The 14,213-nt window shown below is 41.3% G+C and overlaps 1 protein-coding gene and 1 long non-coding RNA gene across 6 annotated transcripts in view; one reads left to right on the forward strand and one right to left on the reverse strand.

Moving 5' to 3' along the window:
- Positions 1 to 14,213, forward strand: part of LOC142660961 (uncharacterized) — a 128,918-nt gene that overhangs the window by 102,723 nt on the left and 11,982 nt on the right. The window contains exon 4 of one of the 3 annotated variants that reach the window (XR_012850597.1): positions 9,370 to 9,482. The exons of 1 other annotated variant lie outside the window; for it this stretch is intronic. This is a non-coding gene — a long non-coding RNA (uncharacterized LOC142660961). Of the gene's footprint in view, positions 1 to 4,896; positions 5,438 to 9,369; positions 9,483 to 14,213 lie in introns of those variants that run through there. One more of the 3 variants, XR_012850595.1, reaches the window with a different exon arrangement.
- Positions 1 to 14,213, reverse strand: part of OSBPL5 (oxysterol binding protein like 5) — a 98,121-nt gene that overhangs the window by 13,773 nt on the left and 70,135 nt on the right. For all 3 annotated transcript variants that reach the window (XM_075838068.1, XM_075838069.1, XM_075838070.1), the window contains 8 exons: positions 12,217 to 12,298; positions 12,017 to 12,115; positions 10,386 to 10,482; positions 8,228 to 8,326; positions 7,344 to 7,441; positions 4,842 to 4,931; positions 4,613 to 4,749; positions 2,296 to 2,481 (listed from right to left, as the gene is read on the reverse strand). In XM_075838068.1, coding sequence (XP_075694183.1) covers positions 2,296 to 2,481; positions 4,613 to 4,749; positions 4,842 to 4,931; positions 7,344 to 7,441; positions 8,228 to 8,326; positions 10,386 to 10,482; positions 12,017 to 12,115; positions 12,217 to 12,298 — 888 coding nt within the window. The remainder of the gene's footprint in view (positions 1 to 2,295; positions 2,482 to 4,612; positions 4,750 to 4,841; positions 4,932 to 7,343; positions 7,442 to 8,227; positions 8,327 to 10,385; positions 10,483 to 12,016; positions 12,116 to 12,216; positions 12,299 to 14,213) is intronic.

Consider the following 14,213-nt stretch of genomic DNA (forward strand, 5'->3'; position numbering starts at 1 on the left):
AATGTATATAAGTGCCCCGCATATAATGTATATAAGTGTCCCGCATATAATGTATATAAGTGCCCCGCATATAATGTATATGTGTCCTGCATATAATGTATATAAGTGTCCCGCATATAATGTATATAAGTGTCCTGCATATAATGTATATAAGTGTCCTGCATATAATGTATATAAGTGTCCCGCATATAATGTATATAAGTGTCCCGCATATAATGTATATAAGTGTCCCGCATATAATGTATATAAGTGTCCCGCATATAATGTATATAAGTGTCCCGCATATAATGTATATGTGCCCCGCATATAATGTATATAAGTGTCCCGCATATAATGTATATAAGTGCCCCGCATATAATGTATATAAGTGTCCCGCATATAATGTATATAAGTGTCCCGCATATAATGTATATAAGTGTCCCGCATATAATGTATATAAGTGTCCTGCATATAATGTATATAAGTGTCCCGCATATAATGTATAGAAGTGCCCCGCATATAATGTATATAAGTGTCCCGCATATAATGTATATAAGTGTCCCGCATATAATGTATATAAGTGCCCCGCATATAATGTATATAAGTGCCCCGCATATAATGTATATAAGTGTCCCGCATATAATGTATATAAGTGTCCTGCACTTCTTTGCCGAGGCAGTCATTTTCCGCGTCGTCGTTTGACAGCTGTCAGTTTGATTACAGGTCGTCTGCACAGTACGTCGGCAAACCCATTCAAATGAATGGGCAGATGTTTGCCGACATATTGGAGCCGTATTTTCAGACGTAAATCGAGGCATAATACGCCTCGTTTACACCTGAAAATAGGTTGTGTGAACCCAGCCTAATACTAACTACTGCAAATCTGATTGTATCAGGCCATATTGTTTTTACATATTGTAGTGCACGCAGCGCTTCCTGCACATTATATATACACCAGACTTTAGGTGAAATCAATTTCTCTCCACATCAGTGTTTACATTTTAACTGATCTGAATAGTAACATTTAGGTTGTGGACATTGATGTGGATGGATATTGGAATGTACAAAGTGACCTTATGACAAAGTTGAACTCTAAGGGTATACTTCCCCTTTCCCATCCCACTTCCCCTTTCCCATCCCTTGGTTGAACTTGATGGACATGTGTCTTTTTTCAACCGTACAAACTATGTAACTATGTAACTATGCACTCCGGGCAAATAAACTGCATAAAAGTATGCAGCGTATCAGACCTAGAAACCGCAGAGAATTCTGGCCAAAAAACTGCACCAAATTGTGGTGCAGATTTTCGGCGAGAATCTCCGCTGCGAAAAACAGGTGGGGAAAAAACAAACAAAAAAAAAATTCTTACTCCCCGGGCATTGCCATAGCGACACGTGTCCCTGTTCTCTGTGCAGCCCGGCCTCCTGTGATGATGCTGCAGTCCATGTGACCGCTGCAGCCTGTGATTAGCTGCAGCAGTCACATGGGATGAAATGTCATCTCAAGAGGCCGGGCTGCACAGAGAACAGGGACACGTGTCGCTATGGCAACGCACGTAGAGTAAGCAAAGACTTTTATTCAATTTAAAGAAAAAGTGGGGGGAGGTTTCTGATTTACGATTGAAAATTCCAACATTTCTTACTTGCTGCGTGTTTTACCTCCCCATTGAATTGTTGAGGGTTTGCCCCATTGAAAAATGCAAGGATTCCGCAGCATAAATTGATACACTGCAGATTAGAAAACCGCACCGCAGGTCAATTTATGAACGTTTTCTCAGCTGATTTTTTTCTCTGCAGCCTGTGGATGACATTTATTCAAATCTCATCCACTTTGCTGCTACTGTAATAAGCTGCAGATTTTCCACAATGAAATCCGTTGTAAAAAATCTGCCGTTAATCAAAGTATGTAAAGAAGTAATTCCACAGCACTCACTTTATCGGAATCTCTCCACTTCATCTTAAAAGAGATGCAAATTCCGTGTCCGGAAATCCCATCTGGACGGACTACTAGTACAAAAAGGACAGCATCCATGTGGCAAAAATATACTTGTGTTTATTAACACATTCCAAATATATATAAAAAGCTACGTTTCGAGAAAGGCTTGAGAGAGACTCCTGCGGAGTCGAAACGTAGCTTTTTACATATATTTGGGATGTGTTAATAAACACAAGTATATTTTTGCCACATGGATGCTGTCCTCAAGTTTTTGTACTAATCATAGTATGAACATACTCTAAGGGCACGGTGTTGCGCTGCGGTACAGAAGGGGTCCTGCACTTACAACTTGTGGGAGTTTTCTTTTCAGTAGTTACTCACTCTTCATACTTATAGCGCCATTCTGTCAGGATCTCATCATAAACAAAGAGCTGCGGATTCCACTCTTGATCGATCTCCTTCCTCTCCTTTGCGGTCTTTCGCTGAGCTTCTTCTATGATATACTTTTCATCGGTGGCTTGCAGCTGGTTTCCATCATTGATCGCACTGGTCACATGTTGCCAGAGTCTGTAAAAGAGACCAAACCAAAATTTTTTACTTGCTCCGCTAATTATATCTCATTTCTGTCATTGCCCTGAGGATGCCATGGTAAACGTGAGGTTTGTGATCATTACAGAATTGTAATTGGAGTTGCTAAATACAGACATAGGAGAGTCGCTGCGAAACGTGTGGGGCCAAGATCAGTTACCAGTTATAAAAGATGAGGATTTAGGGGATATATATATATATTTGAATAAATCCTGCAGCACTCCAGTATAGCAAATAATGTGGCTTATTCAATCAACATAAGGATGTGACGTTTCTGTCCTACCTTAGGACCTTCTCGAGCAGTGGTCTCTAGGTAGGACAGAAACGTTGCATCCTTATGTTGATTGAATAAGCCACATTATTTGCTATACTGGAGTTCTGCAGGATTTATTCAAACATATTCTACAGTCCTTGGATCGGGATTACCTGACGGGCACCCACATCCACATTGGATTTTACTTATATATAATCTGTGGAGTTCTCAAACTATCGGCCTAAATGGCCAAGGTCACATTTTTCTGTGTTCTGTTACAAAACATGTCTACGTATGTTGTCGTTTCTGTGCTGTATCGTTACGGTCATGTGTGAACTTTAATACAGAACCGTAAACTTGAAGAAGCTTGTATAAGGAAACAATGGGATTTATCAGTCCCGTGCAGGCTGGAGCCAGGGCTCTGCTGTCTGATGACAGCCGGGCTCCTGCTCCAATGACCACGATCAAAGTTTACTTCATTCGCAGCCGTTTAACCCGTTAAATGTCGGTCAATAGCGACCGCGGCATTTAACTTGTTGAGGGAGGGAGCTCTGTCACCCATCAGCGGCCCGCAAATGCAATGGGGTGCCATGGCAGCCGGGGGCCTGATAAAAGCCCTCAGGTCTGCCCTGGGCATATGCCTATTAGGATGCGCCAGATTCACACTGACCGGCAATAATGCTCTGGTATACTCAGTATACCAAAGCATTATAGCAGCGATCTGAAGATCACATAGTAAAGTCCCCTAGTGGGACTAATAAAATAAGTAATATGAAATAAAAATTTACAGTAAAAAAATCAATAAAACCATTTTTTTCCCCATAAAAAGTGGTTTTATTTAGTAAGTGAAAAAAATAAAATAAAAAGTACAGATATAGGGTATCGCCGCGACCGTAATGATTCAAACAATAAAGTTAATATGTAATTTAAACCGCAAGGTGAACAGCGTAAAAAAACGCAAAAAACAATGGTGAAACGGCTATTTTTTTCCATTGCCCCCCAAAAAGTCATAATAAAACGTAATCAATAAGTCCCATGTATCCCAAAACAGTATCAATCAAAACTACGTCTCGTCCCGCAAAAAAACAAACCCAAAAAATCACTACATTGATGGAAAAATAAAAAAATTACGGCTCTTGGAAAGCGACGATGTAAAAACAAATAATTTTAGTTCAAAAGTCTTTTTATTGTGCAAAAGTCGTAAAACATAAAAAACCTCTACATATGTGGTATCGCCGTAATCGTACCGACTAAGAGAATATAGGTAACATGTTATTTACGCCGCACAGTGGACGGCGTCAATTTAAAACGCATAGAACAATGGCGGAATTTCAGGTTTTTTTTCTATTCCCCGAAAAAAAGTTAATAGAAGTTAATCAAAAAATTATATGTACCCCAAAATGGTGCCATTAAAAAGTACAACTAATCCCGCAAAAAACAAGTCCTCATAAAGCTATGTCGACAGAAAAATAAAAAAAAGTTATAGCTCTTTGAATGCGAGTATAGAAAAACTAAAATGCAACCAAAAAACCATGGCAATTTGCGGTAACAAAAAAAGCAACAAAATTGCCGTACTGTGAATACACCACCCATAGAGACCTTGTACAAATTGGCCTGACTCACAAACGATAATGTAGTACCAAATGTTGCATCTATTATAACACACAGTATGATCTTTAACCTGTGGCTTTTCTGTTGTTGCAAAACTACAATTTCCAACATCCCATGACATAGTGGGAGTTGTAGTGTCAAGTGCTGGAGAGACACATGTTTAAGATTACTTATATAAGATACAAAGCAGATTTAGAATGGCCATTATTACAGGTCTCCGTGTAAGTGGCTGTATCTTCTCATCACCTCTCTGACTCCATTTCCGTCTGCTCTTCAAACAACACAATGTGACGCTTGAGTCTTTGTCTTCGAATGTCAGCCGTTGGATTCCAGAACATGTCCCTGCTGTCATTGTGAACATCATTAAGATAAACCTCTCGATCCTGTAGTAAGAGCACAGATACCATGTCGTGATGTTCTACAATTTCTGACTTTGCTAACAGTAAATAAATAAGAATTCACATAAGATTCTCACCCAGTGTCCGTCCAGGTTTGCTAGAACTTCACTGCCCGTTTTTATTTTCCCACAGATCTGGTTTAATGTATCACTGCCCCCGAAGAACGGCTGAAAGATAAATATGAGAGAGATGAACATACAGAGTGTCGGAGTGTATGGGGAGCACATGGAGGGTTCTTATTCATTTATATACTTTCTATGGAGACTAATTAATTGTATAAATCGGGGAGTGAACTGTGGTGGGCGGCCGCCATATTAATGAAGAACTTGTACCACTTTTTCGAACACAAACAAATGCGACTGGGAAAAGTGGCTTCTGTGTCACACCAAGAAATTTTTAGTTCTACCACTTTTCTATAAAGGGTCTGACCTGGCGTTTTTATCCTACATCATATTCATTAACAGGGCGTGCACTTTCTTGATGAATCTAGTGCATGTTACACGGGGAAAGGTACTGGCACACCACTCGCACACCACACCACTCGCCCACCACACCACTCGCCCACCACACCACTCGCCCACCACACCACTCGCCCACCACACCACTCGCACACCACACCACTCGCACACCACACCACTCGCACACCACACCACTCGCACACCACACCACTCGCCCACCACACCACTCGCCCACCACACCACTCGCCCACCACACCACTCGCCCACCACACCACTCGCCCACCACACCACTCGCCCACCACACCACTCGCACACCACACCACTCGCACACCACACCACTCGCACACCACACCACTCCCACACCACACCACTCCCACACCACTCGCACACCCCACCACTCGCACACCCCACCACTCGCACACCCCACCACTCGCACACCACACCACTCGCACACCACACCACTCGCACACCACACCACACCACTCGCACACCACACCACACCACTCGCACACCACACCACTCGCACACCACACCACACCACTTGCACACCACACCACTCGCACACCACACCACTCACACACCACACCACTCGCACGGAGCGTTTTCCAGATAAAACAGAGTGCCGTCCTTTATAAAGTTATGTTGATGTTAACTTAAAGTGTATTCCAGTTTTAGCAAATATAGATTATTATGTTATGTTAAGTTACAAAGTTTTCCAATATACTTTCTGTACTAATTCCTAAGCTTCAAGACTTCTGCTTGCTGTCATCTAATAAGAACGTTCATTGATCACTTGTCCTGGTCATGTGATGGTCACACAGGTGTGCGGCTCGTTACAAGACAGAGATGTGATAACTGTACTGCAACGACCTGTGTGTCCATCACATGACCAACACAGCTTTTTATCTATTTGGAGTAAACAATCAAGGCTCTTGTTGAATGACAGCAAGCAGAGGTCTTTGATAAGGTACATTGTATGACTTTCCATTATACAAAAAACTGAAAACCCCTGTCAGTGGGAGAGTGGGGCGTATTTAAAGTTTTGCTATGGGGCCCTATGATTTCTATGTACGCCTCCAGTTTCTGAAGACTGTGGGACAATAGGAATGGACACTAATTTCCCTGAGAATCTGTGATTGGGGTGTAGCGATTCAGAATCTGGGCCCCAACCTCCTAAGCCACATAATCTTTAGGACAGGTACGTCATTGGTTCTAGCCCCCTTAGTCTGGGTGACATGGAAAAGAATCCTAATAATATATAGTGAGTTAGGGCACATTCACACATCTGAATGGGGCTTGTAGAAATCCACGCACCTGTTGCAGAAACAAACCCATTCAGGTGTATGGAACAGATTTTCAGTCGCAGAATTTTCTGCCACAAATTTGCCGCGTGTAAATATAACCTTAGTTTGTTGTATTATCTGCGGTCATGACACAGAATTATACATGTTGGTGACTGAGTGTCATACCGTATACAGTTTCCTCACTGCTCTTTTATTGCTACATTTGTCAGGAGTTTCCTATTGATGCATTTGTTCTGTTACAGTCTCTTTACTCCGCAGCTTTACGATCACCTTGAAATTATTTCCCGTAAAACAATATAATGCAGGGTCCAAGGTTGCTGCTTTGAGAAACATTTACTCCCAGACTAATATATTTCTAGATACAAATCCACTGAATACAAATCAATGCTGCTGCTTTCATTGAAATTACATACTGAGATAGCTTCAAAGGAACTACAAGTCCCAGTACATCCTGGTGCTGTCCCCACCTGGTCTGGCTCAGTTCAGCCCTCACCATTAAAGCATGCTGGGACTAGTAGTCCCACAACAAATGGTTAGCAGGTTGACTTTAATGTTCTACTCATTTGTCAGACGAAATTATTAAAATTGTGCAAATAAAAATTCGGGGTGTCCTATAGCAACCAATTAGGACTCCAAAAATCCCTATTCTATTTCAGGATACAAACTATCCCCGGCCGGGAGGAGTCCATGGTACTGGTCATGTGCAGCTTTTTGGCCAACCACATGCAGTAGTGGGAATCCTGCTTTCTATCTCCCGTATAGAGAAATAAATTGAAGAACGGACAAGTCCCCTTTAAGATAAATAGTTTTCTCTTACCTTTAATTTAAACTCCAGCTCTGTTGTGTAACCGGTTTTCTCACATTCAATTGTAACTTTTCCTCCAAGCTCCATTGTCATAGTGCCGTACAGAAGTCCTATTATAAAATGGTTTTGATTGATTTTGGTTCAAATTTGATGTGTGATAAAATACTCCATCTATCATTCACCCCTACCCCAATTCGATCCTGATGAATCACCAGTCAAGGAGCCCTTGAAAAAAAGAGCGCCACCTGGTTCTGCGAAAAGGGGTTCCTCATGGAACAGACTTTTAAGGCTGAATGCACACATTGCATAATTTGATGCGGAAAATCTGCATCAAAACCGCAGGTATACGTACGTGATTCCACAGCTAAAACCCCACCTAATGGTGCATTTTTTTGGGTGCGTTTTTACCTTTTGATGCGGAAATAGGTGCGTTTTTATTTTGGTGCGTTTTTCTTTAAAACTAGTCAGAAACAATTCGCAAGCGGAAACGCAGGATAAATTGACATGCTGACTATTTTAAAATACGGAGCACGGGTCAATTTACGTGCAGAAAACAATCTGCACCGTGTAGATGAGATTTCTTGTATTATGCTGCAGATTTAATATGCTCGGCAAATCTGCATGTAATACGCATTGTGTGCATTTAGCCAAAAGGAAATGATATGACTATTCATTGACAACAGGAATTGGGGTCGAGATATGACATCTCATTAATTTTATTGTAAAGAGAGGGGTTGTCACCATCAAGTAGGTGAATGATGGATTTCATGGACATTTCATCAAAATCTAAAATCACTGCACAGGTAAAATTGGAAAACGGTGACTTTTGGGCAATGTGTCCTTTAAACTGGTCCTTGTCCAAAAATCAACCTCCTTGAAGTGACATTTTCTGATACCTTTACAGTGCGCGTATGGCATGGTGATGATGTAATCTTCATCTCGGGTCATGAACGTGAGCCTCGCTTTTCCATCTAGTATTGCAGACAGGGAATTTCCTATAAAACAGTGGTGGACTGTGTAAGTAACCTGGTACAATGCTAGATGTGAATTATACATTACACAGAGAAGCATTTCCTAAAACCTAAAAAACCCAGACTTGTTCCACATACCTGCACTGTTTTTCCATCACCCCTAACTTTGGTACCTGTCCCCCCACTATTTGCAGTAACCAGGCACCATCTTGGTACTTCCTATCGCTATCACTTACGGCATACCTTACAACATTTGAATCCCAAATTGTGGGACATTTAACTCCACGACTGTTCCACATGGACACTGCCTAATACTATATACAAAACACCCCTTTTCTGCAAATCTGTATAAGCGCTGCTTCTTTCTAGTCTCATTTGTGGGACAGTCCTGCAAATCCATGACTATTGGAAGATATGAGAAGAGATATCAGAACACTCAGAAGGAAGAAGTGGAGTTAAGCTTGAAACTTTTTGTTACAAATATTTGTGCTGATTAAATAGAATAATACTATATCTTTATAGCAGAGCTCTGTTTCTCTGACTTGACAAATTATATAATTCTGACCGCCTACAGCCACCACTAGGGGGAGCTCACTGCTTATGGATTTATACAACTGGTATTAAACTCAATGGGCACTGTATAAAGCTTTAGTGAGCTCCCCCTAGAGGTGGCTGCAGATAGCAGCCAGTGTCAGGACAAGCAGGGGTAGTAGGTTAGTACCAGAGCTCTACCACCACAGGCTCAATAGCAGTCGTGTGTTCACCTTAGGTACTTCACTGGACCAGTGGTATATATTTTATTAGCCACAGAGTCCTCCAGTCATATACAAGTAACCCTCTAATTGGTCTGTTGGCATTTTCAAAAATAGGAATCTCACTTTTTAATTTCTTGTAAAAAGTTTTTTCTTTTCCGAGTTCTAACTTTCTCCAGTATAGAGATCATTTATTTAGTCACTTAGAATGTATCTTGACGGGTAAAGTTTCTGTAAAGAGAATATCTTTTGTCATTCTGACTTCTAAGACATTTCAGCTTTTTTAATCTTTCCCATTTTCCCCCGAACTGTCAGATGATACATGACAGGGGCTGTCACCTCACTTACAGGGGAACAGATACATGTAGTGACAGAGAAACGCTGGTTGGCGGATACAAGCAGAGGACGAATCCTGGAGGACACAGAGAATATATGGTGAACGTTATGTGATGTTTGACTGTTACTGCTGCGCTTTATTCTAATGATCCATGTCCTGTACCTCAAGGACCAATGTATGCCGGCTGCACGCCAACTGCACATAGCTTTACACACATTTGTGCTCCATTTCTATTCATTTGTTAAAGGGGTCTTCCAGTTTAGAAAACCCATTTTCATACACCCCATTAGGGAACTCTGAGTTAAGAGGGGTCCTTTGTTCAGGATCCTCATCTCTTATGGAGGACCTGTCCTGTATTATTACACAGACAACACATTAATATGACTGGACACTGTGTAATACTTCATTTTTCCTGTGGTGGCGCTGCAGGGAAATTAAAAACGTTTCCCCACAGATTACAACTGATCGCTAGGTGCCCAGTAGGGGGACACTTTGGGATCAACTTATAGTCAAGGAACAAGGCCCCCTTACATCAATGACTATGGCCCCCAAGGGCTTCGTTCATATCTGGTTCCGTTTCCATCACCATTGATTTCAATGGTGACGGATCCGGTGCCAATGGTTTCCGTTTGTCTTAGTTGTGCAAGGGTTCCATCATTTAGACTGAATCAATAGCGTAGTCGACAAACGGAAACCATTGGCACCGGATCCGTCACCATTGTAATCAATGGTGATGCAAACGGAAACCTATGGTTTCAGTCAGGGTCCCTTTCTGACGGGAAGCTCCAACGGAACGTGAGAACGGGACCCGGGACCCTGAAGCCTTACACAGGCCCATAAGGCCAGCTACCGATCTAAAGTGAACCATCAGGTCTCTACTGGATACATCCCTTGTAGAGTACAGACTTTCATTCTCCTATTACATAACCTGTAGTCAATAAAATCATGGAATAATAAGTTAACGTCAGAGGATGAAATCTGCTGCTCTCATTACCATAAAATCTGGATCGGGCCAAAATGCTCCCAGTGATGCAAAATCCATCCTTCCTGTTACTGACATGAAAAGCCGATACTGGTGGATGATGACTAACCTGCAAGAAAGATGAAGGATGAATAATGTGTACTATACATAAAGAAAACAACATAAATTAAGTAATCTAATCTATCTCTATAATATCTATCTTTTTATCTTTCTAACTTCCTTGAAAAAGGGGGTGTCTGGTTCTATTTCAATAAAGCTATCATTTTGTGTCTAAAACTCAAATGCAGATCTATGTGTCTCCATGGTAACAGACTACAAACAAGCCCTATGTAGTTGGATCCTGCAGTCATACTCCCATCTTTCTCCTACTTCTTATAACCTATTGAATGGATGTTAGCAAGTAGGCGTCAGATGGAAGGGTGTAACACATGACTGCTGAATTAGTCTGCACTGAGTTTGTTTGTAGTCTGTAACCATGGAGACAAGTCTGCAAAGTAGCTGTATACACAAAACGGTAAGAGATTTGTTTATCAGGACTATTTGAAAAGTTGCTTCATTATTTATTTTAGAAGTACTGGTGCCATACAAAAATTGGTTGCAAAGGTGGATATACACTTGAACCTTTGTATATAAGGCCTCATGCACACGACCGTAAGGATTGTCACTGTCCACAAATACGGATCCGCAAATATGGATACAATTCCGTAGACCGTACACAATTGCGGAAGCGCCCATAGACTTCTATGGGCGAGTCTGTGACACAATTGTGGACAACAATAGGACATGTTCTTTATTTTGCGGATCATTTCTATGGCCTGGACGCACATCCGTAAATATGCAGAAAGGTGTCCGTGGCCTATAGAAATGAATCTATTTGCAATTTCATCCGTAATTACCGGATACGTAATTATGAATGAAAACTACAGTTAGGGTCTAATGGTGTAATGTTCCCCAACTTTATATTATACTTTGTGTTTCAACTCCTTATAATTTTTAAGATATCGGTTTGCGGTCAGTGAATAGAAACACCCTTGTTTACATTCAGAGATTGAAAATCTGCCTGAGCTATTACTTCTCACAGCTGAGGGTTTGTTAAAATTGTATCCAGTCTAGACAATCCACCGTGAGCTGAACAGTCTGCACTTCAGGTTGGTACATTTTAGCGGCACGGATACATTGTACCTCACTATCCAGACAGGAGATAGATTTGTGCTGCTGATGTATTTCGCTCACAGAGGATTGTCGAGACTGGATACAATTGTAGCAAACCCTCATTTATGAGACGTATTAGGTCAGGATCGGTTTTTCAAGCTCTGGATGTAAGCAGTGGTTTCATCCACATAAATCTCTCATCTGAGCATGGATGGAAAGCACAATAATCCTGATTAACTGACGTACTGTTCCTTCTTGCTGCCCGATCAATCCATTTCAATTGTATTTGTTGACATGATACCAGCAGTATATAAAGAATGCCAAGTTGGGACCAAAATAATGAAGCCAGCAAAACGTTTTAATGGTCTATAGCAACGGCGTGCACTACAACTCCCAGCATACACTGACACATGCAGGCCCCGTTTTAATCTCACCTCTATGTACGCCCCTGATCATTTTCTAGAAATAAAACACTCATTGGAATCCGTTACCTGTTCTGCTATGTAAAACGTGTGACTATTTGTCTGTGGGTGAAACCAGCAGCAGCGGAATTTCTCCCCCAGAATTGAGTTATACGGCTTCTTAATTCCCTATAAGATTAATAGAGAAAATTAGGAAAAAGGTAACGTGTTCCCTGCTCATCTCATTTCACATTCCCGAATGTTACAATACGGAGAATTATAATGATCACCTTTGGCTTCTTATAAAATCCTGACAAATACCACTTCAGAACATGCTTCATTCGACAGAAAGGGTCGTCTTCTACAGCTGCCCTGAAATCAAACCAACGTTACATGTGAGATCAGAGCCCTAGACGGAAGCTCTGGAGTTCCAATCAATTTTTTTTATTATATCATTATTTGTTAATATTTTCTTTCTGGGGGGGTGGGGGGGGGGGGGGGTAATAAGGTTATTATAATATATCCCCCTGTAATTACAGATCACATATAAAAGTGATGTAATGTAACAGCTAATGGCCATGTATATACAGGAATGCAGGGGAAACAAAGATTCTGTCTTCCTAGCATTTTTCCATGTCCTATGTGACATACTGGGAAACCATGAATTTTTAAAAATAATTATCTAATAGCCATATGGCCAGTATTACCAGCGACCTGTGTCCTCCCAGCTTTTTATTAGTGAAGAAGCCATGTAGACACTGCAATAATATCTAACAATAAGGGCCTGTTCACATCACCGTTCCGGGGTTCCGTCGGAGGTTTCCGTCGGGTGAACCCCGCAACGGAAAGTGAAAGCACAGCTTCCGTTTCAGTCACCATTGATCTCAATGGTGACGGAAACATCGCTAATGGTTTCCGTTCGTCACCATTCCGTCAGGTTTCCGGTTTTCCGACGGAATCAATAGCGCAGTCTTCTCCGCTATTGATTCCGTCGGAAACTTGCCGGAATGGTGACGAACGGACACCATTCACTTTCACTTTCCGTTGCGGCGTTCACCCGATGGAAACCTCCGATGGAAATGAACGGTGATGTGAACAGGCCCTTTCACTTTCCGTTGCGGGGTTCACCCGGCGGAAACCTCAGACGGAACGGAAATGAACGGTGATGTGAACAGGCCCTAACAGTTCTCTGTACAACGCGGTGGTATATACTGGCGCTATACAAGTAACTGGGAACTGGCCAAAAATATCTTCATGTCTATGGTCCCTGCTTTTGGACTGTTGACTTTTTTTATTGACACTTTTTGATTTTCCTTCGTTCCTTTCCACCATTTTCGGAGGAATCACTATCACACAGCGAAATTCTATTTAATTTACATTTTTACAACATAAAATAAATGATAATGAGCCTCAGAGCGATACTGATGAAGAACTCATATAACCTTAAGTACATGCATTTTACCAGGCGAGCAGAAAAACTGCAAGACTCGTCCTTTCCCTGCCAGGGGCATCGGAGTCTATTCAGGAAAGACCTAATTCTCAGGTAATTGTTGGAATATTACCGCTCTAGCTATTTTATGAGGCGTACAAAAAAGTATCTTGTATATAGAAGTGCGGAAAAATCCCCAGAGGATTTATGGTCTCTCTAAGCGAAGTGGATCAGACCTGTCACAGAACATCTGTCTGATGGATTATTAGGGAATACACATGTGAGTTCTATTGTTCCTTGATGGTTGAGTTGTTTTGCATTTATGATAATTAATTGTAAGGAAAAATATAGGAAATTATCATTAAACTACCGTCAGGTATATTCACCACTTGGAGAAACTGCCCTGATGCCTCTACCATCGTAGGACCTCCACCTGCACATGGTGAAGCTGGGTAAGACATGGGTTCTGGCTGCAATAGGTGTTGTAGTATGTGGTGCACATCACTGTTATTTAGGCACTCTAGGTGGGTAGAATGGTATATGGTGTATAGAACTGTATGGTACTATTTTTTTAGACACTGTATGCTGGTAGTATGAAATATAGTGTATTGCACTTTATAACATTGTTATTTAATTAAATTTAGTAACAAATAACAATGGTTTCCAGTAGTATACGAATGAGATGCAGAATTGTTATCAAATCTATTCACCCATCTGCTTATGATATTTGTATCTGGGAGAGATGGGTGACCACCAATATGGCTGCAGGGTCTGCTACTTGGCGGATTTAAATCAATAGAGAAGAATGAGATGAGTAATTAGTGTCATTACTACACTACACAGATGAAGTAGATCTGA

The sequence above is a fragment of the Rhinoderma darwinii genome, chromosome 9 (assembly GCF_050947455.1).
Source record: "Rhinoderma darwinii isolate aRhiDar2 chromosome 9, aRhiDar2.hap1, whole genome shotgun sequence".
Classification (NCBI taxonomy): domain Eukaryota; kingdom Metazoa; phylum Chordata; class Amphibia; order Anura; family Rhinodermatidae; genus Rhinoderma; species Rhinoderma darwinii.